This window comes from Chiloscyllium plagiosum, unplaced genomic scaffold (genome assembly GCF_037043375.1).
Source record: "Chiloscyllium plagiosum isolate Xiang-an unplaced genomic scaffold, Cpla_swu_hap1 HiC_scaffold_38, whole genome shotgun sequence".
NCBI lineage: Eukaryota > Metazoa > Chordata > Chondrichthyes > Orectolobiformes > Hemiscylliidae > Chiloscyllium > Chiloscyllium plagiosum.
In genome coordinates this window covers 4,434,361-4,459,413 of record NW_028270176.1, presented here as the reverse complement: position 1 = coordinate 4,459,413, position 25,053 = coordinate 4,434,361, and the positions used below count along the sequence as shown (strand labels likewise).

Genomic DNA, 25,053 nt, shown 5'->3' with positions numbered 1-25,053 from the left:
ACTTGGATTATGTATCTGAGGTGAGGGAGAGACTAAATCAGGTATGTGAGTTAGCTAAACACCACCTAAAGAGGGCACAGCATAGAATGAAGCAGGTGGCAGATAAAAACTTGAAATTCAGACATTTCCCCTCGGGATGACATTACCAATGGTAGGAGATTGCTTCAAATTGAGAAAAAAAAATGAGGTAAACTATTTGGTAAAGATGATGGATCAAAAAAAAATGTTTCAGGGATGTCATGTGAGAATGTTGAAACTTTACCGTAATAGAAACAGGGAACTGGAGAAACAGGTGCTAGTTACTGCCCCACAGAGTAAGGAATCAAATGCAGGTGTCATGGAGTTTGACATGCCTCAAGATACGTTAAACAATGAGGAAGTCCTTGAGGAGTGGGATAGGTTAGTGAACTATCTGTCTCAGGAGCAAAGAGTACAGTTGGGAGGTTGGTTACAGCAGTATGCAAGAATAAAATGGGGAGGACTTATACTATTGTGCATGAGGTGGAAGTAGAGAATGCTATTCACAGGTCCAGAAGGAAATGGATGTGATGCTCAATGAAGCTATTATCGATCTGAGTCAGAGTGAGTGGAGTTTGCTGATCGTGTTAGTGCACAAACCTGACAGGACTCAACAGCTTTGCGTGGGCTATCGAAAGGTCATACTGCAACAAAATCAGATTCATACCCAATACCAAGACTGTAGAGTGAAAGTTGACAAAGTTGTACTTACTCTGCATGGTTATTGGTAGGTGCCTTTATCAGAGAAAGCGAAAAGAGTCTCTGCGTTTGTCACCCCAAAGGAGCTATATCAATTCAAACTGATGCCCTTTGGAATGAAGAACACACCAGCCATACTCTAAAGAGTCATGAACAGAGTTGTGGTCAGATTAACAAACTATGCAGTTTATCTGGATGATGTAGTGATCTTTCGCGATATTTAGTGAGTCATGGAAAGATTACACGGTAGAGTTGACAGGGCTTAATGAAAGATTACAAGAAGTAAAACTTGATGGTAACAAACATCAAGAAAACAGACTTTGCAAAACCAGAGGTGAATGCTTAGGACATAACATTGGTCATGGAAGGTTGACCCCAAGGAATGCAAGGTGAAGGCCATCAAGGAATTTGCAAGACCAACCTCGAAGAAAGAGGTACTTCAATTTTTGGGACTAAGCAGTTACTCCCAGAGTTCCAAACTTCAGTGGTATGGTAGCACCGTTAATAGATTTACTAATGAAAAACACAACATTTTGGTGAACAGAACAATGTGAGGAGGCATTAGAGAATTTAAAAGCAGTATTAACAACCGCACCAGTTTTAGCGACACCAAATCTTTTGAAACCCTTCAAAGTTTCAATCAATGTTAGAGATATGGAGCTGGAGCTGTATTGCTACAGGAAGATGATGATGGAATTGAATGGCCAATTGGTTACTTTTCAAAGAAGCTCAACACCCAGCAGAGAAAATAATCTACCATTGAAAAAGAATTATTAAGTTTGGTACTGGCTTTACAACATTTCAATATTTTGTGATGAACAATGTGTTAGACACAGTTATGTACATGGACCACACTCCTCTTACATTCTTGGAATGATTCAAAGACAGAATATGAGATTATTTTGTTGGAGTCTTATGTTACAGACTTCTAATTTGCAAATTGACCATGTTGCAGGTCATAAAAATGTGATCAGAGATCCATTATCACAGATTTAAAGGAAAACATAAAGGTAAGATTGGACAGATTCCCATGTTTTATTTTTTATGTGTATATGCAGAAATTAACTTAGATTAATGACCTATGTATTTCCTTATAATGGGATTAAGAATTAGAAAAAAAATGAAGCTATCATTTTTATAATGGTGGTTCATTTTTTTCTTAAGGGTGGAGGTGTCATGAAGTCATACTGCACCTTTAAGAGAGAGTGAATACTGTTCTGAAGTGAGAGCTTACAAGCACCTGTGTATATGAATATATGGTAGTCTCAGAGTGTACTGGAAAAATGAAAATATGTAACATATGGCTGTGAAATGGCTATCTGAGTTCTGTTTGTTGTTTTAACAATTTGAATTTAACCAATTAGTTTGAATTATGCCCCAGGATACGAAAACCTAATCAAGTTTGAACTTATTGTTTTGCCAACATCAAGCCAATGAGATGATCCAATGTTAGGGATATAAAAATACAGGCATTTTGAAAACTGCCATCGAGATAGATGCAAGAAATTAGGAAACACTCTCTATCAATGATACCTTTTTATATGAAGCATATTCACAGTAAAAGAAAGAAGATGGCCATGGGAGATCTTCAGTTAGAAGAAAAAAGACACCAAAGACGACAGCCACTGTGTGATTTTGAAATTAAGTCCATGTAATTTTAATAAGTGTTTTAATGGAGCAGTATATTGTTATAGAATTGGATGCAGGTAATAAGCAATTAAGAAAAAGAGGGCCTAGGGTTGTGAATAGTTATTGTTTAATGCTCACTTTTAGAGTTAAAGAATAAGTTGATATCATTTTCTTTAAATAGTGGAATTTGGGAGTTCTCTGTCACTCATATTTTAACAGATAATGAAGCGAGGTGAGCTTTCCTCGATGTTTGGTTTAATTAACAGAGGTGTTCACCTCCATTTTGTAATACTGTAGCCTTTGTAGATAAATCTAATAATAAAATTGCTAAACTGTTTCAGTGGAGTTTGCTCATTCAACCATATGAAGAATTATTTACATGGCCAGAACAGACAATATGATAATATTTACCAAGGGTTGATGGGTCCTACGACTATGGAGAATTGCTTAACAGTAATGTGAGCTGTGATTCACCTGATCATTACTGAATGTCAAGTAACTTTGGAAAGGATAGAAGTAAATATTTTAAGAGGGATTAGTGGGAAAGTTTATTGCTTTAATTAATGGAAAAACTTGGTTGGAACAAATGGGACATAGGTACTGATAGTGTTTAGCACCACTCTTCTGGAGATGGTTGCTATCTTCCATGACATCTGTATGTGTCACTGGGAGAACAAATCTCAAAAATGTGCAGAAGGCTAGTCTTTTTCTCCTGCAAATGGAAGGAGACACGATACAACAGGAGAACCTACACAGATCTCTCTTTCAGTGAGAACCTGAGAAAGTCCCAGATATTGGTATTTCTGACAATCTCACCAACCCTAAAAGCTGGACTCTAACTTCTACTCAAAGAGCTAAATCCAACTAACTTTCCATCTGTCTGAAGTTTGGCCTGAAGTTATTCTGTCATTCAACAATGGACAGTATTTCAATCTCATTGATAATCCTGGGGATTACAGACCAATCAGTCTTACAGCTGTGGTGGATAAATTATTGAAGAGGATTCTGCGTTTGTGATTACTTAGAACACCATAGTTTGGTTAGAGATAGTCAGTATAGCTTTGTGAAATGCCGATCATATCTCACAACCCTTATTGAATTATTTGAGGATGTGACAAACACATTGAAGAAGGTAGATCAGTGGATGTGGTGTATATGGATTTTAGCAAGGCGCTTGATAAGGTTCCCCATATTAGGCTCATTTAGAAAGTAAGGAGGCATGGGATGCAAGGAAGTTTGGTTGTCTGGATACAGAATTACAAGACAGAGGTTGGTGGCAAATAGAAAGTATTCAGCCTCGAGCTCAATTACCAGTGGTATTCCACAGGGGTCATTTCTGGGACCTTTGGATTTTCTGATTTTTATGAATGACTTGGATGGGGAAGTGGAAGGGAGGGTTAGTAAGTTTGCTGTTGACATGAAGGTTGGTTGAGGGGTGGATAGCATGGAGGGCTATTGTAGATTGCAACGGGACATTAACAGGATGCAGAGCTGGGCTGAGAAGTGGCAGATGGAGTTCAAACTGGAAAAGTGTGAAGTGATTCAGTTTGGAAGGGTTACAAGGTTAAAGGTGGGATTCTTGGAGGAACAGAGAGATCTTAGGTTCTACATCCACAGATCCCTCAAGTTGCCACCCAAGTTGATAGGGTTGTGAAGAAGGTATCTAGTCTGTTGGCTTTCATGAGCAAGGGGATTGGATTTAAGAGACGCGAGGTTCTGCTACAGCTCTGTAGAGTCCTGGTTAGACCACACTTGGAATATTGTGTTCAGTTCTAGTCACCTCATTATAGGAAAGATATGGAAACTTTAGATAGGGTGCAGAGGCGATTTACCAGGCTGCTGCCTGGACTGGAGGGCATGCCTTATGAAGACATGGTGTGGGAGCTTGGGCTTTTCTTATTGGGGCGAAGAAAGATGAGAGGTGACTTAATCAAGGTTTTCAAGATGATGAGAGGCATAGATATAGTGGATAGTCAGACTTTTTCCCAAGGCAGAAGCAGCTATCATGAGGAGCATAATTATAAAGTGATTGGAGGAAGGTTTAGGGGAGATGTCAGAAATAGATTCTTTACACAGAGAGTTCTGGGTTCATGGAATTGCACTGCCAGTGATGGTAGTAGAGTCAGGGGACATTTAAGCAACTCTTGGATAAGCACATGGATGATAGTAAAATGTAGGGTATATTGGTTAGTTTGATAGTAGGATAAAATGTTAGCATAACATTGAGGGCCTATGTTCTGTGTTCTATTAAATCAAAACCTTTACCCTAGTGGTACAGCGCGTGGAACAGAGTGGTAATTGAGTCACAAAATGTACTGACACTAATTAGTACACCCGCAAAACTGGTGCAACAAACCCAAGGCTGTGCAGTTTGGCACTGAGTGTTGGGTCTGAACTGAGCAATTATTGTATATCACTGACCTGAAACATAGAGCTGGGTTACAGGGTAGTAGCTGTATTTATACGTTCCCCCAAATTCTACTCTGAACAAATAAGGTCCTGCATCTTCCTGTCTGATGTTGTTTATAATCAGGGAACAGTCTCCATCGTTCAGGTTTCCAGTGAGCCGGGTCCGGTGTCGGAAATGTGGCAACTCTTTGCTGTGATCCCGGGAGTGAAAGGCTATCGATGATGTGACCGGTTTCTCGTTATTAAACCAGATTCCATCTCGATGTTGACTAGCCAGAGGTGAAGGATATCGGTAACGACATGGGATCTGTGCACAGGAACCTTCCTGTACTGTCACCTCAGGTGGTGTGTCGATTTCCCACTCTAGTGCCAGTCCAGCTGGGGAGAGAAATATCAGTATTTAGCACTGGAGAGGCTGTAGATCCAATAGACTCAATATCCATTCCCTCCATCACTTGTGCACAGTAGCTGCAGTAAGGACCAGCTCCAGGACACACAAGGAAGGAGTAAAATACTGGACACAGGAATGGACAAGTTCATTGTACATTGGCTCATGGTAATTACAGTCAAGAGTATATGCTGGAAAAGCACAGCCGGTCAGGCAGCATCCAAGGATCAGGAGAATCAACAGTTTGGACATAAACCCTTCATAATTACAGGCTCCCAATCTAATTTATAACACTCACAACATGAGGGTGATGTGCAGAAGGACAGTGTTAATAATGGGATTCAGGAAGCAGGCAATCACTTAGAGGGCAGTTTGAGAACAATGATGAGACAGAGCAGAGGGACAACAAATTCAGGGTAAGTATGAATCTATGGCAATACATTAGATACAGATCACAGAAACAATCCATTCAGCTCAACCAGTCCACACTGCTGTTGCTACTCCACTTAAGCATCCCATCTTTCTTCATCCATGTCTAACATTGACACCCTCTATCCCCTTCTCCCTTGTGTGTTTATCCAGTGCCCTCATTATGGACATTGACATGATTCACCTCAACTACTCTCCATGAGAGGGAGTGTCACATTCTGCGCGTACTCAGTGAAGAGGTTTCTCCTGAATTCACATCTGGATTTCTTGTCTCTGTCAATGGTCCCTGGTATATCCCACAAGATGATGCATTCTTCCCGAATTCACTGTCTCAAATCCTCTCAGAATTTTAACAGCATCATTAAGATTATCCATCAATGTTATGGAACAGGCCAGACTCCACAAAACATTTCAAGAAGGTAGCCTTGACCCTAACTTTCCTAGTTGTTTTAAGCAAGTGGAGAGTATATATTCCAGGACAGAATCATCTGGTCAAACTACTTAGTTTTAAACAAAACAATTTACTTACACAATGGTGGCATGGTGGCACAGTGGTTAACACTGCTGCCTCACAGCGCCAGAGACCTGGGTCCAATTCCCGCCTCAGGTGATGTCTGTGTGGAGTTTGCACATTCTCCCCGTGTCTGTGTGGGTTTCCTCCGGGTGCTCCGGTTTCCTCCCCCGATCCAAAAATGTGCAGCTTAGGTGAATTGGCCATGCTAAATTGCCCGTAGTGTTAGGTGAAGGGGGGGATGGGTCTGGATGGGTTGGGCTTTGGTGGGTCGGTGTGGACTTGTTGGGCCGAAGGGCCAGTTTCCACACTGTAAGTAAACTAATCTAATTACAGAATGAAACACAAACAACAGAATAATTTGATCCTCACTCAGTTTCCTTTATAAGGTGCACTCAACGTTGCTTTTAAAGGTTCAACTATCACTGGAGGAATACCAATACTTTATCCCCAGAGAGCAAAATTGTGAATTTTTGATTTCTTGTCTGCTTCCTGTTTCAATGTATGCTGCGATACTTGTAAATGCTGTGTCACCAACTCCCCAGCTCTATTTAATTGTTCCCTAAAATTTGACACAAAATCCAAATATGTGGTCTCTGAATTCTGACTTAACAATTTCTCTTTAATCAATTTTCCTCTCACTTCATGCCTAAAATCTAATTCAAATGGACTGATTTTGGCTGATTAATTTTATGCATCTCTGATCGCAAAAGCCACAAACGGAATTCCCTTATCTCAATCATATGGATAGTCTTCAATGTCTGATACCATCTTCCTAGCACTCCCAGCAATTCTGGATGGTCCACAGTATATTTGAATTGTTAGATTAGATTAGATTAGATTAGATTAGATTAGATTAGATTAGATTAGATTACTTACAGTGTTATTCCTAAGTGTTTGTTATTCCCAAACTGTACATAACTTTCTTGATTAATTTTGATGTGAAGTTTGACCCTTGATCTGATTGTGTCTCTGTCAGTAGTCCATATCTCGTGAAAAACTTGAGTAATTCCTCTACAATCCTTTTAGTCGTGATATTGGGTAATAGAATAGCTTCTGGAAATCGAGTCAACATTTCCATTATTGTTAACAATTACTGATTCCCACTTTTTGTTTTAGGTAGGGGTCCTACACAATCAATAAAGACCCTTGTAAAATGTTCCTCAAATGCAGGAATAGGTTGTAAATGTACAGGTTTTATTACTGCCTGTGGTTTTCCAATCATCTGACATGCTGACACGTCTGGCAAAATTCAATTATTTCCTTGTGCATTCCAGGTCAGTAAAAATGTTTTGGTATTTTACTTTGCATTTTATTCATTCCTAAATGACCCCCCCTTTTGGTAGTTTGTGCACCACTCACAACACCTCCTTTCTATAACCTACTGGCAGTACAATTTGATGAACTTCTGCCCTTTTCTCATCTGCCTGAATGCGTGATGGTCTCTATTTCTTCACTAACACATCATTGTTAAGATAATAACATTCAGAGATTCATTTGCATTCCTTTTCTGTGAATGCCTTTTGATGCAATTGCTTAAAATTTTCATCTTTCTGCTGTAACCAAGTTAATATATCTGAGCTAAAGATGTCTGCATTGTCATCTATCTGCTCCTGTTTTGTCTCAACCATCTGATCAAGCAGGGTCTCTGCTCAATCTACTTCAACATTCTTAGCTGTACTCTTTGATCTCTCCTGTTTCAGCTGGTGACTTTATGACCTCATTACCACACAATGAGGAAAAATTCCAGGAATATGTGTCCTGCATTATTTCAGTTGCCTGAGTTTCCACTAGCTTTTCAACCACAGTAGGTAGCACCCCTACCCACTAATATCAGCTATATCATTAGCAAGGACAAATGTTATTCCTGGAGCTGAGAGTTTGTCCAGTATTCCTGTGACAAATTCACCATTCATCACTGAACACTCTAACCTCACTTTACATAATTGAATGTTTTTTGTCTGCCTGTGATTTCCCATTACTAGTACCTTTACTGGCAGTAACCCTTCACAAGTACATGTCTCCTCATCTTATTGCATCACAGACTGAGAGGATCCTGTGTCTCTTAATATTATGACCTCTTTACCTGCTGCTCCTGGCCTATGTGAGTAACCTTTACCTTTGCAGGTATATGGGTTAAGAAGATCTGAACCAACTTCCTCCTTAACCAACCTCCAACCAGATTGTACATTCTGGTACAGCTTTATAGCCTTCACTGTACTTTCTGTCACCACTCCAACAGAATTCACTGACTTATCCTGTATTCCTACAGCTGGCTTCCCATGGCTTCTCCTAACCAACAACAGCCTACTTTATTGCAGTGAAAACCTGGGAGCTTTTTAACTTCTCTATCCCCTTCAAGGGTTTACTTTTTACCCTATGGTAAGTTATCCTGATGATCTTCACCGAAATCTATCTTTCCCTTTCCACGTGAGGATTTCTATTTTTCTCCAGTTTCTATCCCTCATGGACTGAAATTGATTCTGGAAGCCAAATGTTAACTTATGGGCCAACTTACAACCATCAGCTATTTCAGATATTAGATTAGATTAGATTAGATTAGATTACATTACATTACAGTGTGGAAACAGGCCCTTCGACCCAACACGTCCACACCGACCCGCCGAAGCGCAACCCACCCATACCCCTAAATTTGCCCCTTAGCTAACACTATGGGCAATTTAGCATGGCCAATTCACCTGACCTGCACATCTTTGGACAGTGGGAGGAAACCGGAGCACCCGGAGGAAACCCACCCAGACACGGGGAGAATGTGCAAACTCCACACAGTCAGTCGCCTGAGGCGGGAACTGGAGGCGGGAACTGAACCCGGGTCTCAGGCACTGTGAGGCAGCAGTGCTAACCACTGTGCCACCGTGCCACCCTACTAATCTTGCCATTTTAACTGTCTGCTTTTCCACGTGTTCTCCCTACTTCAGAAAGTGAATTTTTGAACTCCTCCAAAATAATTGTCTCTGTAAGAGCATTGTAGGTATACTCTATTTTTAATGTTCTTATCCACCTGTAAAAATTACTTTGTTTGATGCTTTCCAATTCAATGTAGGTTTGGCCAGGGTTCTTATTTAGATTCCTGAAATGTTGTCTGTAGGATTCTGGCAGACGCTCATATGCACTTATTATAGCTTTCTTCACCTCCTCATATACCCCAGATACTTCCTCTGACAGTGATGTGAATACCTCACTTGCTCTACCTACAAAACCCACAGGGTCACTGGCCACCACATTTTTTAGCCACTTTTTCAAGTGAGATGAAAACGACTTCCTCATTCTTCTCATCAAATTGAGGCAATGCTTGAACCAGGTCATTGGCTCCATGAGTTTGTTCATCCTCAAACTCTTCCACACTAAACTTACCTTCAACCTTCATCTCCAACCTTGTAAGCTGATTTTCCTGTCTAAGTGCTAATTTTTGAAGTTCAAACCTTCTCTCTTTCTTACTTTCCTCACTCTCCTTTTGTCTCTCTTCTCTCTCTTTTTCGTTTCCTCTCTCCTTTGCTTTTCATCATAATCCCTTGTATTTTGCCTGTAACTCAAGCTGCTTCATTTGCAATTAAATTTTATCCATCTCGAAAGGTTCTGATGGTGTTTCCAGCAAATTCAAATGCTGAGCTACTGCTATAAATATCTCTCCTTTGCTCATGGAAGGAGGCAGTTCCAACCCCAGCTTGTCGGCTAATTGCAGCAGCTTGGCCTTAATCACCTTTTGTAAAAGCCCCAAGGTCACTTCTTCCACCCAGAGAAATCTCTGGTTGACAGAAAGAGCCATTGCTATCCCAAGCACTATTTAAATCAACTGAATTCAACACCCAGAACAAAAGACACTAACACTAACACTTGCTGCCCTTGAGTCTGATAACTCTCATCCCAATTTGGAACTACAGAACAAATCCCGCAAAGAGCTCTGGACCAGGCCAGACCCCTTAAATCATTTCAAGATTGTATCCCAGGCCCTAACTTTGCTGGTTGTTTTAAGTAGGTGTGAGGTGTGTACTCCAGGAGAGATACAGTTGGTCAAACCATTTAGTTTAAACAAAACAGAATTTATTTACAAGATTTCTGAATGAAACATAAACAACAGAAAATGGAATACCGAATAACTTAACCTCTCCAAAACCCAACAGATCAAATTAATGCTGCTGTTCCAAATACTTTCAACAATCGCCAAAACATCCTTTGGCACAAATGGTAAAATCAAACTCAAATTCTTAGAGGATAGAAGTCAGAGACAGAGTAGCAGCCTGTAGACCCAGGAGCTGTTCTTCACACTACTGCTAAAAAAAGCCAACCAGAGAAAAGCTGAGCTGGCAGAACTGGCCACACCCCTTTCATTGTACAAGTGTTTTTATTAAACTTGAAAGCCTCTGCCTGAGGCAGTATCTGTTAGCTATTATCAAACTGGTCCTAAAACCTTTTCAGAGTCTGTGTCAATTACAATCTCTCTGAAAAAGAAAAGCCAAGGATAGCAAAACTTTGTTAAAGGAGCAACTTCATCACATCAGCTTTTCTGCCAGCAAGGAGCAGTCTGTTAATCCTTTCCTGATGCATTGATCCACATATTTCTGAAATCCACTGTATTAATCTTTCCTGCACTCTCTCAAATACCCTGGGTCTATTTTATAATGTGCACATCAAGACTGCACACAGTACTCCAGATGTGGTCTGACCAGGATTCGATTTGGGTTTAATGTAGTGTTCCTACATTTCAATTGTATCCCTCTGGAAATTAAGTGCAGTGCTCAGTTTGTTACTTTGTGGATTCACTCATCCATGGAGCAGTGATGAATGATTGATATATTTGTTCAACATGAACCCTGTTTTCCACAACTCCACCTCACTGACACCTTCCACAGACCTTCCTATTTTTCCTGCCAGTGTGTGTTCATTGTTTTTTGGTGGATTGTACTTGATTATTGTTGAAAAGAGAGGCGTACTTTTGAAGTATTTCACTTTGCACTCATCAGTCCAAATTTCAAAGGACACCACAATCTAGACTGCATGAAGAAATGTTCCCTATATATTGATAGGCAGAATGTAGTCATGACGTGCCATGGAATTTACCAGGGAATAATTATCAGCTCTATAAAAAAAATGGAACAACTGAGGATGCTGTAAAGCAGAAACAAAAGCAGTAATTGCTGGAAAAGCTCCGCAGGTCTGTCAGCATCTATGGAACTGAGGAAGGGACACTCAAACTGAAATGTTAACTCTGATTTCTCTCCGCAGTTATCAATGCAAGCTTTTAAAAAAAAATTGAAGAAGCCACGTTGATTCTGACTGGTCGTGGTGTTACTGGATACTGAAAGGGAAACAGTGTGGATGCTGGAAATCTCAGCAAACTTTGAGAAAGCTGGTGAAATTCAGATCAACTGTGTGCAGAGGGAAACAGAGTTCACAAAGGAGTCTGAAATGACTCTTCAGAACTGGAAGGTGTTGGAAAAGAGGCTTTCTTTCATAATTTTGGCAGAGCTGTGGTGGGGCCAATGACATCGAGACCCAACGCATTAGACAAAGGGGTTGGTAATCATGGAGAACAAAATCTCAAAAAGGTAGAAATTAAAGTGTAAGAGGGAGAGAATTAGTCCATGCTCCACATTGCTGTATTGTTGATTCTGATGTAGCATTGGAGACTGACTGGTTCCCAAACTCAGCACTGACCCCAATCCTGCAGACAGTATGAAACACTCGAGCAAGGTGCCTCTAGCCTGAGCTCTGCATATGTTGAGAGCAAAGGTAAATTAGGAACTGAATGTTTGACACATTTCTTCACTGAGTGTGTTTCCTTTCCTCTCTCTGTTGGTTATCTCACACCCTTCCTGGTTTCTATCACAGTGAGAATGCAGAGGAAGTGTGACACTGAGCAGCCTGTGTATTTTAGGAGAAGTGGGCAATTGTGTCAAAAATCAACAAAATACACAAGTTTCAGAAAATTGCACTCAAACATGTCGCTTCAGAATAAACATCATTCCCAGTTTTTATCAAAACTCAGACCCATGACTGACTCATCGTTCACTGACTTCCATTGGTTAACGAAACTTCAGCTTCAGGATAATCACCATTGATTTCCCGTCCTCCTCCTCCACTCACTGCCTCTGTAACCCGCTCTAGACCTACAATGTACATTGAAGATCTCTGTCCTCCTCCACTACTGTTGTCAGATGAGTAGTTGGTGTATATCGGTGAGCACAGGGTGATATGTGACCTGGATTTGATGTGAGTGTGCGCACTGGCTCACTGCTGAATTGTTCCCAATCAGAGCTCAATAAAGACGTCTTTGTAAAAGATTAATCAAACAGCAACCTGACCAAGTCGATGATGACATTACCTTGCAGGAGTGACAGCAGGAAGTAAGATTTCCCAATCATTGTCCTCTCCTAGATATTTCATTAGCTTCTCCCTCGCAAGCTCTGAAAGGGAAAGGAGTTAATGAGACCTCACTTTTTGTCTGACAGCTCTCAAGTTAGAGTTAGAGTTAGAACATGACAACACAGTGCAGGCCCTTCAACCCTCAAAGTTACACCAACCTGTGAAACCAATCTGGAGCCCATCTTACCTACACTATTCCATTCTCATCCATGTGTCTATCCAGTGAATATTTAAATGCCCTTAAAGTTGTTGAGTCTACTGTTGCAGGCAGTGAGTTCTACTACTCTCTGAGTAAAGAAACTACCTCTATCATTTGTCCTATATCTGCGACCATCAATTTAAAGCTATGTCCACTCTTGCTAGCCATCACCATCCAAGGAAAAATGCTCTCACTGTCCACACCATCTTCTGATCATCTTATATGACTCATTTAAGTCACCTCCCAACCTTCTTCTCTCTCACAAAAATAGCCTCAAGTCCTTCAGCCTTTCCTCATAAGACCTTCCCTCCATACCAGGCAACATTCTAGTAAATCTCCTCTTCACCCTTTCCAAAGCTTCCACATCCCTCCTATAATGAGGCAACTAGAACTGTATGTAATACTCTAAGTGTGGCCACATCATAGTTTTGTACAGCTGCAACGTGACCTCATGGCTCCAAAACTCAATCTCTCTACCAATAAAAGCTAACACACCGTATGCCTTCTTAACAACCCTATCAACCTGGATGACAACTTTCATGGATCTAGGTACATGGACACCGAGATCTCTCTGCTCATCCACACGACCAAGAATTTTACCATTAGCTCAGTGCTCTGTATTCCTGTTACTCCTTCCAAAGTGAATCACCTCAAATGTTTCCATGTTAAACTCCATTTGCCACCTCTCAGCCCAATTCTGCAGTTTTTGTGTGTCTCTCTGTAACCTGCAACATCCTTCACCACTATTTACAACTCTACTGACCTTATTGTCATCTGCAGATTTACTAATTCATCCTTTTGTGCCCTCATCCAGATCATTTATAAAAATGACAAACAGCAGTGTTCCCAAAACATATCTTTGTGGTACACCACTAGTAACTGAACTCCAGGATGAACATTTCCCATCAACCACCCTCTGTCTTCTTTCTTTTCTGATCAAAACTGCTAAATCCCCCTCAATCCCATGCCTCCATACTTTGTGCAATAGCCTAATCTGGGGAACCTTATCAAACACCTTACTGAAATCCATATCCACCACATCAACCACTTTAACCTCATCCTTCTCAAAGAACTCAATAAGATTTGTGAGGCACGACCTACCCTTCACAAAACCCGGTTGACTATCCTTACTTAAATTATTCCTCTCTAGATGATTATAAATCCTATCACTTATAACCCTAAATAACACTTTACCTACAACTGAAGTAAGGCTTACTGGTCTATAAAGGGTGTCTCTACTCCCCTTCTTGAACAAAGGGACAACATTTGCAATCCTGCAGTCTTCCAGCACTATTCCTGCAAACAATGATGACAAATATCAAAGCCAAAGATCAAAGAACCCTCGGATAAATCCCATCCAGCCCAGGGGACGTTTCTATTTTCACACTTTCCAGAATTGCTAACACCTGCTCCTTGTGAATCTCAATCTGTCTAGTCCTGTAGCCTGTATCTCAGTATTCTCCTCAACAACATTGTCTTTTTCCATTGTGAATACTGGCAAAAAATATTCATTTAATGCCTCTCCTATCTCCTCGGACTCCACGCACAACTTCCCATATCATCCTTAATTGGCCCTAATCATATGCTAGTCATTCTTTTATTCCTGTTATACCTACAGAAAGCTTTAAGATTTTCCTTGATCCTTCCTGCCAATGACTTTTCATGTTCCCTCCTGACTCTTCTTACCTCTCTCTTTAGGTCTTTCCTGGCTAACTTGTAACTCTCCAGGACCCTAACTGAGCCTCATGTCTCATCTAACATTAGCCTTCTTCTTCCTCTTGACAAGACAACTTCTTTAGTAAACCCATCACTTGATTACTCCCTCCCTGCCTGACAGGTACTGACTTATCCTTGAATAAGTTCCACATTTCGATTGTACCCATCTCCTGCAGTTACTTTCCCATCTCCTGCAATTTCCTTCCCTGTCCTATGCATCCTACATCTTGCATAATTGCCTTTCCCCCAGCTATAACTCTTGCCCTGCGGTATATACCTATCAGAACATCTATTAGACAATGTCTTCACAGACTATTTTGATTCTCTGTGGGATGATCAGTGCTCAGCAGAGATTTACAAGGCTTCAATAAAGTAAAACAATGAACAACTTGAATTTCTTGTCGTGTCTGTCACCTCCTCAGCATCTCCCAAAGCTCCTTGCCTTGTCCATTGGTCCATGAAGACATTCTGTATCAGCAACATGAGCCTTATGGCCAGATATCAATCAGTAGAAATCTGATTCCAATCACCAGTGACTGGGATATGTCTTTACAAAGTCACAGCATTAACAAAGGATGATGTTGATCCTGGAAGTGAGTTCCTGTTGTGTTATTATTTACCCTGGACCTGTCTGACTGCTTGCCTAAGGATTAAGTGCTGACACACTCTGCTTGGTCAGCATGGCCTCTTCCTGTGCTGCTTCCACGTGTATTTAATTTGTATTTTCCATGTGTCACTGTGAGTGAGGTTGGGAAGTTGGTTCAAAGTGAGAAGGCAGCAGTTTGCCCAGCATTACAAATAAACTGCGAACTGTTTGTTAGCAATTGTCTCTATGCAGACCCGGGCAGTATTTAACATGGTCTGATGGAGCTGAACGGGTTTTCTCCTGTCCCTCTCTCAGATCTGAGGGGATGATTGGACTTACTCCAGTTTCGTGGGACTGGATTAGTCTCATCCTTGTGTAACAGGCTAAATTGATCTCCTGTTCCTGTTTAAAAGGCTGGAGGAGCTGAGCAGACCTCATTATGTTTGTGTCTAACAGAAGTTGAGAATTGGTTTCTGTTCGAGAAACAAGCCCAGAGCTCAGTAACAAGTAGGATTCCTATTCAATAATAAGGAGGAATCTACTGAAGGCATCAATCATTGGGATCTGTTTTTATGAAGTCTCTGTATCATTAAAAGTATTGCAATTAGTCCCATGACAATCATTTCATTACTTACATACGACCTGCCCGACTCTTCGCCTGGGGATCCTCTGCTTGGACTGAATGGCCTTTGCTCTACCTGCTGGTAATTATAAAGTGTTAGAATGAGGAAGTAGGGAACAAGTGCGATATTCCACAAAATGTTGCTTTCGTTGCAAGTAGTTGCCCGTTTAACCCTGACTCTGTGATGTTTCTGTTCAGAGCTGGGCAGCTGATCACATAGAATTTCTACACTGGCTCTGGGGCTTTCAAACTCACTCCCTCACTCTGCAGCAGAAACTAGAAGATGGAGTCCCCAGTCCAGAATCTCAGCCCCATGTTGTTGGACAAACATGTCAGCTAGCAACAAAAGCAGGCCATTCTGCTCCCCCCCTCATCGTGCTCTACCATTCAATATAAGCATGGCTGATGAGGTTTTGTACTGAATCACACATTCCCATCTATCCCCGATAACATTTGACTCCCTTGCCTACCAATAATCTATCTTCTTCTGCTGAAAAATATTCCATATTCCTGTCTCCATTGGGATCGGAGGCAAAATTCTGAACTTACAAAATCCAGTGAGAAAAAAAAATCTCAATCTCTGACAAGAAAGAGTGACTCACCCACTCACCCACTCACCGATGGAGTTTAATTTAGATAAGTGTGAGGTGCTGCATTTTGGAAAAACATGTCAGAGCAGGACTTATACACTTAATGGTAAGGTCCTAGGGAATGTTACTGAACAAAGAGACCTTGGAGTACAGGTTCATAGCTCCTTGAAAGTGGAGTCACAGGTAGATAGGAGAGTGAAGAAGGCGTTTGGTATGCTTTCCTTAATTGGTCAGAGTATTGAGTACAGGAGTTGGGAGGTCATGTTGCGGCTGTACAGGACATTGGTTAGGCCACTGTTGGAATATTGTGTGCATTTCTGGTCTCCTTCCTATCGGAAGGATGTTGTGAAACTTGAAAGGCTTTAGAAAAGATTTACAAGGATGTTGCCAGGGTTGGAGGATTTGAGCTATCGGGAGAGGTTAGGCCTGTTTTCTCTGGAGTGTCAGAGGCTGAGGTTTATATAGGTTTATAAAATCATGAGGTGCATAGATAGGATAAATAGACAAACTCTCTTCCCTGGGGTGAGGGAGTCCAGTACTATTGTATTGATTGAATTGAATTTATTGTCATGTGTACATAGGCACAGCGAAAAGCTTTGTCTTGTGAGCAATACAGGCAGATCACAGAGTTAAGTAGCGTAAATAATAGGTAAGAGCAGCAAAACAAAAACACAGGTACAGGTGAATGTTAAGAGTTTGTGAGGGCATAGGTTTAGGGTGAGAGGGGAAAGATATATAAGAGACCTAAGGGGCAACTTTTTCACGCAGAGGGTGGTACGTGTATGGTAGAGGCTGGTACAATTGCAACATTTAAGAGGCATTTGGATTGGTATATGAATAGGAAAGGTTTGGAGGGATATGGGCCAGATGCTGGCAGGTGGGACTAGATTAGGTTGGGATATCTGGTCGGCATGGATGGGTTAGACTGAAGGGTCTGTTTCCATGCTGTACATCTCTATGACTCTAAGACTATAACTGGCTGAATTTATTGAAGATTTATGTGATTGATTTTGTTTTGCATTCTTAATAATAATTTCTGTGTGTAAGGAAAAGTCATTTATTTGATATACTGTATAAGATGCTATTGAAAGCTTCTTTTTGGCTTAGTGCCTTCAAGGGTATACAAGAGACACAATGAAATGGCTCAGGGATTTAAAATGGTCGAAAAATGTGGTGCTGGAAAAGCATAACAGGTCAGGTAGCAACCGAGTAGCCCTTCATCAGGAATGTAGGGTGTGCTCTAGGAGGCTGAAAGATAAATAAGAGGGTGGAGGTGGGATTGGGGGGAAGGTTCCTGGGAAGGCGATATGTAAATGCAGCTAGTGTGATTGTGATAGGTCAGTTGGGAGGGTGAAGCGGATAGGTGGGAAGGAAGATGGACAGGTGGAAAGATCAAGAGGGCAGTGCCAAGTTAGAGGGTTGGATCTGGGATAAGGCGGGGGAAGGGGATGAGGAAACTGGTGAAGTTGATGTTGATGCCATGTGGTTGCTGTCGATGTGGTCTCCTCGACATTGGGGAGACTGGACGCCAACTTGCAGAACGTTTCAGAGAATATCCCTGGGACACACGCACCAAACAGACCCACCGCCCTGTGGCCGAACACTTCAACTCCCCCTCCCACTCCACCAAGAACATGCAAGTCCTGAATCTCCTCCACTGCCAAATTCAAGCCACCCAACGCCTGGAGGAAGAATGCCTCATCTTCCACCTTGGAACCCTCCAACCACACTGTATCAACGTTAATTTCACCAGCTTCCTCATCTTCCCTCCTCCCATCTCATTCCAGATCCAACCCTCCAATGCAGCACCACTCTGTTGAACTGTCCTACCTATCCATCTTCCTTCCCACTCTCCGCTCCAACCTATCACTATCACCCCCTCACCTTCATCTACCTATTACTTTCCCAGTTACCTTCACCCCAACCCTACCCTCAACCTCCTATTTATCTCTCAGCCCCCTTCTCCACTCCCTCACCCTCATGATGAAATGCTTATACTTGAAATGACGCCTCTCCTGTTCTTTAGAAGATGCCTGACCTGCTGGGCTTTTCCAAACACCACACTTTTCAACTCTGAGCTCTAGCATCCACGGTCCTCACTTTCTCCGGGATTACAGCAGGATCAGTCAGACAGATGGTGACTGTCAGGAAGGGGTGAGGTAGGTCAGATGTTTCCTGCGGCTATTCCTCTCTCAAACAGATTTGGGTCCTGCTGAAAGGGATAGTCTTTCTGAAGAGACAGCCTGAACTTGGGTACTAAAAGAAAATCTTATATTACGTAACATTTGACAAAATGTGAAAGAATAATTGTTGAAGGGGATTCCTCTGGCAGAGGCTCAGACAGGAAATCCTGTGGCATTGAGCATCACTTTAGGATGGCGTGTTGATTTCCTGGATCAAGGATGTCTCAAAATATTTGCAACATAGGGCAGCATGGTGGCTCAGTGGTTAGCATGTGTGCCTCACAGTGCCAGGGACCCGGGTTCAATTCCCACCTCGGGCGACTGTGTGGAGTTTGCACATTCTCCCCGTGTCTGCGTAGGTTTCCTCTGGGTGCTCCAGTTTCCTCACACAGTCCAAAGATGTGGAGGTTAGCTGAATTGGCCATGCTAAAAATTGCCTGTAGCGTTACGGGGAATCTCTGGGTGGGTTGCTCTTCAGAGGGTCACTGTGGACTTGTTGTGCCAAAGGGCCTGTTTCCACACTGTAGAGAAGCTAATATTGTTAAAAGGAAGAGTGTTGGACACATTGGTATGAATGATATAGTTAGGGCTATTACTGTTAAGGCCTTACAGAGTGAATATGAGAAGTTAGGTACAAGATTAAAATGCAAAACCTCAAAAGTAGTCATCTCTGGTTTACTGCAAGTGCCAAGCTCAAATGAGGGGAAAAAATAAAAAGGATAAAGGTGATACATTAATGGCTGGAGAAGATTCAGGTTCGTGGATCATTAAGATCTTTTCTGATACAGAAAAGACCTGTTTAAAAAGGATGGTTTAAACCTGGGCTGGATGTGGACCAATATCCTAGTGGGGAGATTTGCTGCTTCTATGATGGGAGACTGTGAACTGTTCGAGGAGGGGGTATGTAGAGTTGTAAATGAAAAGATAGAGGATGGTTATGAATCTTCAAAGAGTGGGAGCTAATTAGAAATGACAGGGTCAAAAATCATATAACACCGTTTTATTGTCCAACGGGTTTATTTGAAATCACTGGCTTTCAGAGCACTGCTCCTTCATCAGGCACTAGTCAGAGGGGAAGATCATAGACACAGAATTTATAAGGAAAAGATCAAAGGGTAATAAAACGGGGTATGATGCTCATCTCATCGGTCACCAGCTCTGATGCGCCACAGCAAAAACTGGCGAGGACCTGCTCAGGAGACACCATCGATAGGGTATCCTTCTTTGTCCCGAATTTCCCGGGAGCGGAGAAACTATGGTACATTCTTCACAGCTTGCAGCACATCATCGATAACAACGAGTGCCTCTCCAAGACCTTCCCTACACCTCCCGTTCTTGCCTTTAAACAATCACCAAACCTAAAACAGACGACTGTTCGCAGCAAACTGCCCGGCTTCCAGGGCAACATCAACCATGACACAGTACAACCCTGTCAGGGCAGACTCTGACATTGACATGGATAGCACTGTTATATATGGGGAAACTGCCCACTATGTGCACAGCTGATACTCCTGTGACTTGGCCAATGTTGTCCATCTCACACGCTGCATGCAAGGATGCTCCATTGGTGAGACCAAGCAGATATTGCAACAGCAGATGAATGGACACCATGCAACAATTGCCAGACAGGGGTGTTTGCTCCCAGTCAGGGAACACTTCAGCAGTCAGGGACTTTCGGCCTCAGATCTTCAGGTGACCATCCTCCAAGGTGGATTTTGGGACACACAACGACGCAGAGTCCCAAATCTGAGGCTGATAGCCAAGTTCGGTACCCATGAGGATGGCCTCAACTGGAATCTTGGGTTCATGTCACATGACAGGAGACCCCCATCACAGTGTACACACACACACACACAAACACACAGAGCCTCTCTCATACATACACTCTCATACACACTCTCTCTCTCACACTCACACACTCTCTCACACAAACACACACACAGAGCCTCTCTCATACATACACTCTCATACACACTCTCTCTCACCACACACTCACACACTCTCTCACACAAACACACTCACACAAACACACTCACACAGAACCTCTGTCATACACACACTCTCACACAAACACACTCACGCAGAGCATCTCTCATACATACACTCTCATACATACTCTCTCTCACACACTCACACACTCTCTCACACAAACACACTCACACAGAACCTCTGTCATACACACACTCTCTCACACAAACACACTCACGCAGGGCATCTCTCATGCATACACTCTCTCATACACACACAACTCTCTCTCATACACACTCTCTCTCTCACTCTCTCTCTCACACAAACACACTCACACAGAGCCTCTCTCATACACACAGTCTCTCTCATATACACTCTCTCTCAAACACGCACACACTCTCTCTCTCCTACTGTCTCTGTCTCTCACACACACATGCACATGCACACATTCTCTCATAAACACACACAGCAGATTTGTGTTTACAGGTACATTCAATTTTGTTCAAAAAGTACACAATTTGTAGACAGTCAGTCAATGTGGCATTTTATAAACTCCTACTTTGGAAATAAAATACACAGTCAGACTCCAAACAAGACTTCACTTCTAAAATACACTCTCAGACCAGAGGTGTCACTTCCTTTATATTGATAACACCTTCAGTTTTCTTGGGGCATTTACTTGGTAGAAATTCTGGGATATGGATATTAATCAATCGAAACCTACACCTCCATCCTAACCAATTAAAAGTTTAACAGCCATCTTAGGTGTGTTCAATTTGCTCTCATGAGTTGTACGACCCTTTGATCTTTTCCTTATAATTCTCTGTCTGATGCCACCTCTCTCTCACAAACACCTGATGAAGGAGCTGTGCTCCAAAAGCTAATGTTTTCAAATAAACCTGTTGGACTGTAACCTGCTGCTGAAAAGTGTGATGCTGGAAAAGCGCAGCGGGTCAGGCAGCATCAGAGGAGTAGGAGAGTCGACATTTTGGGCATAAGCCCTTCATCAGGCATGTGCCCGTTCCTCAGATGTTGCCTGATATGCTGTGCTTCTCCAGAACAAAATGTGACTTCTCTTGGGTAGTAAGACAGGGCAAATGATTGAGGTGATAGTAGGGGAACACTTTGGGTCTAGTGATCATCATTCTATTACTTTTCAAATGTTCATGAAAAAGCATAAGGCTTCCATAAAAGTTAAATGCTTTAATTGGAGTAAGGCAAATTTTAATGGTATGAGACAGGAACTTTCAGAAGTTAATTGGAGTAGGCTGTTCACAGGGGAGGGAATATCTGATAAATGGGAGGCTTTCAAAGCTGTGATTACAAGAGTCTAGAGTCAGAGTGAAGGGTAAAGCTGGGAGGATTAGGCAACAATGGATGGATAAAGATATTGAAGTTCTCGTCAAGAATTGGTAAAAATCATGTATTAGACACAGACAACTAGGTTCAAATGTCTCTTGAACAGTGTAAAGAGTGTGGGGCATTCTTCAGAGGGAAATCAGGAAGGCAAAGAGGGGATATGAGATAGCCTAGGCAAATAAGGTTAAGGAAAATCCGAAGAGATTCTGCAAGTACAAAAGAGTAAGAGAGCAACTAGAGAGAGAGTAGGGCCCCTGAAAGAGCAAAGAGGTCATCTTTGTAGTGACTATTAAATGAATATTTTGTGTCAGCTTTTACTGTGGAGAAAGAAATGGAAGCAAGAGAACATAAGGAAATAGATATTGATATCTTAAAAGGAGGTTACATTACAGAAGAGGATATACTGGAGGTCTAAGAAAATATAAATGTGGATAAATCCTCATGACATGATCTAGTGTCTCCCAGGATGTTATGTGAAGTTGGGAAGTAAATTATCTAACTTAGAATTATAGAATCCCTACAGTGTGGAACAGGCCCTTCAGCCCAACGAGTCCACACTGACCCTCTGAAGAGTAACCCACCCAAACCCATTCCCGTACCCCGATACCCCTGACTAATGCACCTATCTACACATCACTGAACACAAGGGGCAATTTAACACAGCCAATCCACCTAACCTGCATAGCTTTGGAATGTGGGGGGAAACCCACGCAGACACAGGGAGAATGTGCAAACTCCACACAGACAGTCACCTGAGGCTGAATTGAATCTGGGTCCCTGGTGCTGTTTGGCATCAGTGCCAACCACTGAGCCACCATGCCACCCCAATTGCAGGATCCCTTTTAGATATTTTTGTATCATCTGTAACTATGGATGAGATGCCGGATAGCTGGACAGTGGCTAATGTTGTGGTTTTGTTTAAGAAGGGATGTAAGGAGAAACCTGGGGACTATAGACCTGTGAGTCTAACATCAATGTTGGGTAACTTGTTGGAGGTAATCCTGAATGGTGGCATCTATGTATTTGGAGAGGCCGGGAATGATTAGGGAGAGTCAGCATGGTTATGTGCGAGGGAAAGCATATCTCATGAACGTGATTGAATAGTTTTTGAGGAAGTAACCAAAAAGCTTGATGAGGGCAGATGAGTAGGTATTGTTTACTTGGACTTTAGTAAAGCCAATGACAAAGTTCCACATGGGAGACTAATTAGTAAAGTTAGACCACGTGGGATTTAGGGTGAGCTTGCCAATTGGATACAAAATTGGATTCATGGCAGGAGACAGAGTGGTGTTGGAGAGTTGTTTTTCAGACTGGAAGCCTGTAACCAGCAATGTTCCACAGGGATTGATGCTGGGTCCACTTTTGTTTGTCATTAAAGTTAAGGATCTGGATGAGAATATAGGAGGCATGGTTAATGAGTTTGTGGAAGACACCAATGTTGGTGGTATAGTGGGCAGTGAAGAAGGTTATTTAAGGTTACAAACAAATCCTGATCTATTGGGTTAACAAGCTGAGGAGTGGCAGATGGAGTTTAATTTGGATAAAATGTGAGGTTTTGCATTTTGGTAAAACAAACAAGGACAGGACTGTCACAATTAAAAGTAGGGCTTTGGGTAGTGCCACAGACAAAGAGGCCTTGGGGTTTAAGGACATGATTCTGTGAAATTTGCATCACTTATTGGCAACATGGTTAAGAAGGATTTAGTATGTTAATGCTCATTATTTAGACCTTTTGAGTGTAAGAGTAGGGATGTCATGCTGAGGTTGGTAGGTCACTTGTGGAGTACTGTGTCCAGTTCTGGGTCACTTCGGAAAGGGTTCAGAAAATATTTACCAGGATGTCATCAAGAATGGAGGCTTGAGTTGTAAGGGGAGGCTGGATAGGCTAGGACTTTTTTCATTGGAGCGTGGGAGGTTGAGGGATGACCTTATAGAGGTTTTCTAAGCCATGAGGGGACTAGATAAGGTGAATGGCAGGTGTCTTTTCCCTAAGATAGGGGAATTCAAGACCAGGGGCCATATTTTTAATGTGAGAAGAGAAAGATTTAAAACGGACATGAGGGGCAACATTTTACACAATTTGTGTGTGAAATAGTTCCAGAGGAAGTGGTGGATGTGGGTACAGTTACAATGTTTAAAAGACATCTGGATAAGTATGTGAATAAGAAATGTTTGGAGGGGTATGAGCCAAGCGCAGGTAGGTGGGACTAGTTTAGTTTAAGATTGTGGTTTGCTTGGACTGATTGGAACACGGTCTGTTTCCATTCTGCGTGACTCTATAACTTTACATTTTCCCACATGATATCCCGTCTGCCAGAATTTTACCCACTCACTGAATCTTTCTGTATCTCTCTGCAACCTCCTTATGTCTTTTCCATAACATACTTTCCTGTCTATCTTTGTGTAATTAGCAATTTTAACTCCCATGTCTTCTTTCCCCTCATCTATGTCATTGATACCAATTGTAAGACATTGAAACTCCAGCACTGATCCCTGTGGTACCAGCTTGTCACATTTACACCATACGTTTCTACCTTGTACAAGAACCTTTCACCTGCCACCTTGTCAAATGCGTTCTGGAAATTTACAGACAATAGGTCTGCAGGCTCTCCTTCATCGCAATGCTCATTATCCCTTCAAATACCTGCAATCAATAGGTTGAACAGGATCGCCCTTTCACAAAGCCATGTGGACTCTTTCTAATTATCTTGAATTTGTTTAAATGCTCAGTAATACTCCTTATCATCAAGCTTCAGCATGACAGAAAACAAGCTGACTGGTCTATAGTTTCCTGTTTGTAGCCTCCCTACTTTCTAGAATAGAGAAGTTATATTTGCTGTGTTCTAATCTGATGGAATCTTTCCAGCATCCAGCAAAGTTTGTAAAACTACCAACAACTCATCAACTCATCAAGTTGTCACCTCCACTAACACCTGAGGATGAAGCCCACCAGATTGCAAGGATTTGTCAGCTCACAGCACCATGTGTTACCAGTACAACATACTTCATCATTGTATGTACTTCCATAAAGTTCCTCTCTCTCTTCCACTGGCTGACTTACATTTATCACTGGACTGGTTTTGTATTCTCTATAATGGAGAGAAGTGCAAGATATTTGTTGTTTTCACTCATGATTTCTTTATTATTCCCCAATCACTCTCTGGTCTCACTCAACAGGCTCAGCACTCACGTTGTTTATAGAACATAGAACATAGAACCGTACAGCACAGAACAGACCTTTCGGCCATCGATACTGCACCGACCTGTGAACTATTCTCAGCTCGCCCCCCTACACTATCCCAGAATCACCCGTGTGCTTATCCAAGGATTGTTTAAATCTCCCTAATGTGGCTGAGTTAACTA

At 41.9% G+C, this 25,053-nt stretch overlaps 1 protein-coding gene across 1 annotated transcript in view; it reads right to left on the bottom strand.

The window, feature by feature from the left end:
- LOC148138979 (myelin-associated glycoprotein-like) overlaps positions 1-12,466 on the bottom strand; it is a 159,266-nt gene extending 146,800 nt beyond the window's left edge. Inside the window, 2 exon segments of the mRNA XM_087980866.1 lie at positions 4,768-5,133; positions 12,427-12,466. Of these exon segments, the coding sequence (XP_087836992.1) occupies positions 4,768-5,133; positions 12,427-12,466 (406 nt within the window).
- Between the last annotated feature and the right edge of the window lie 12,587 nt (positions 12,467-25,053).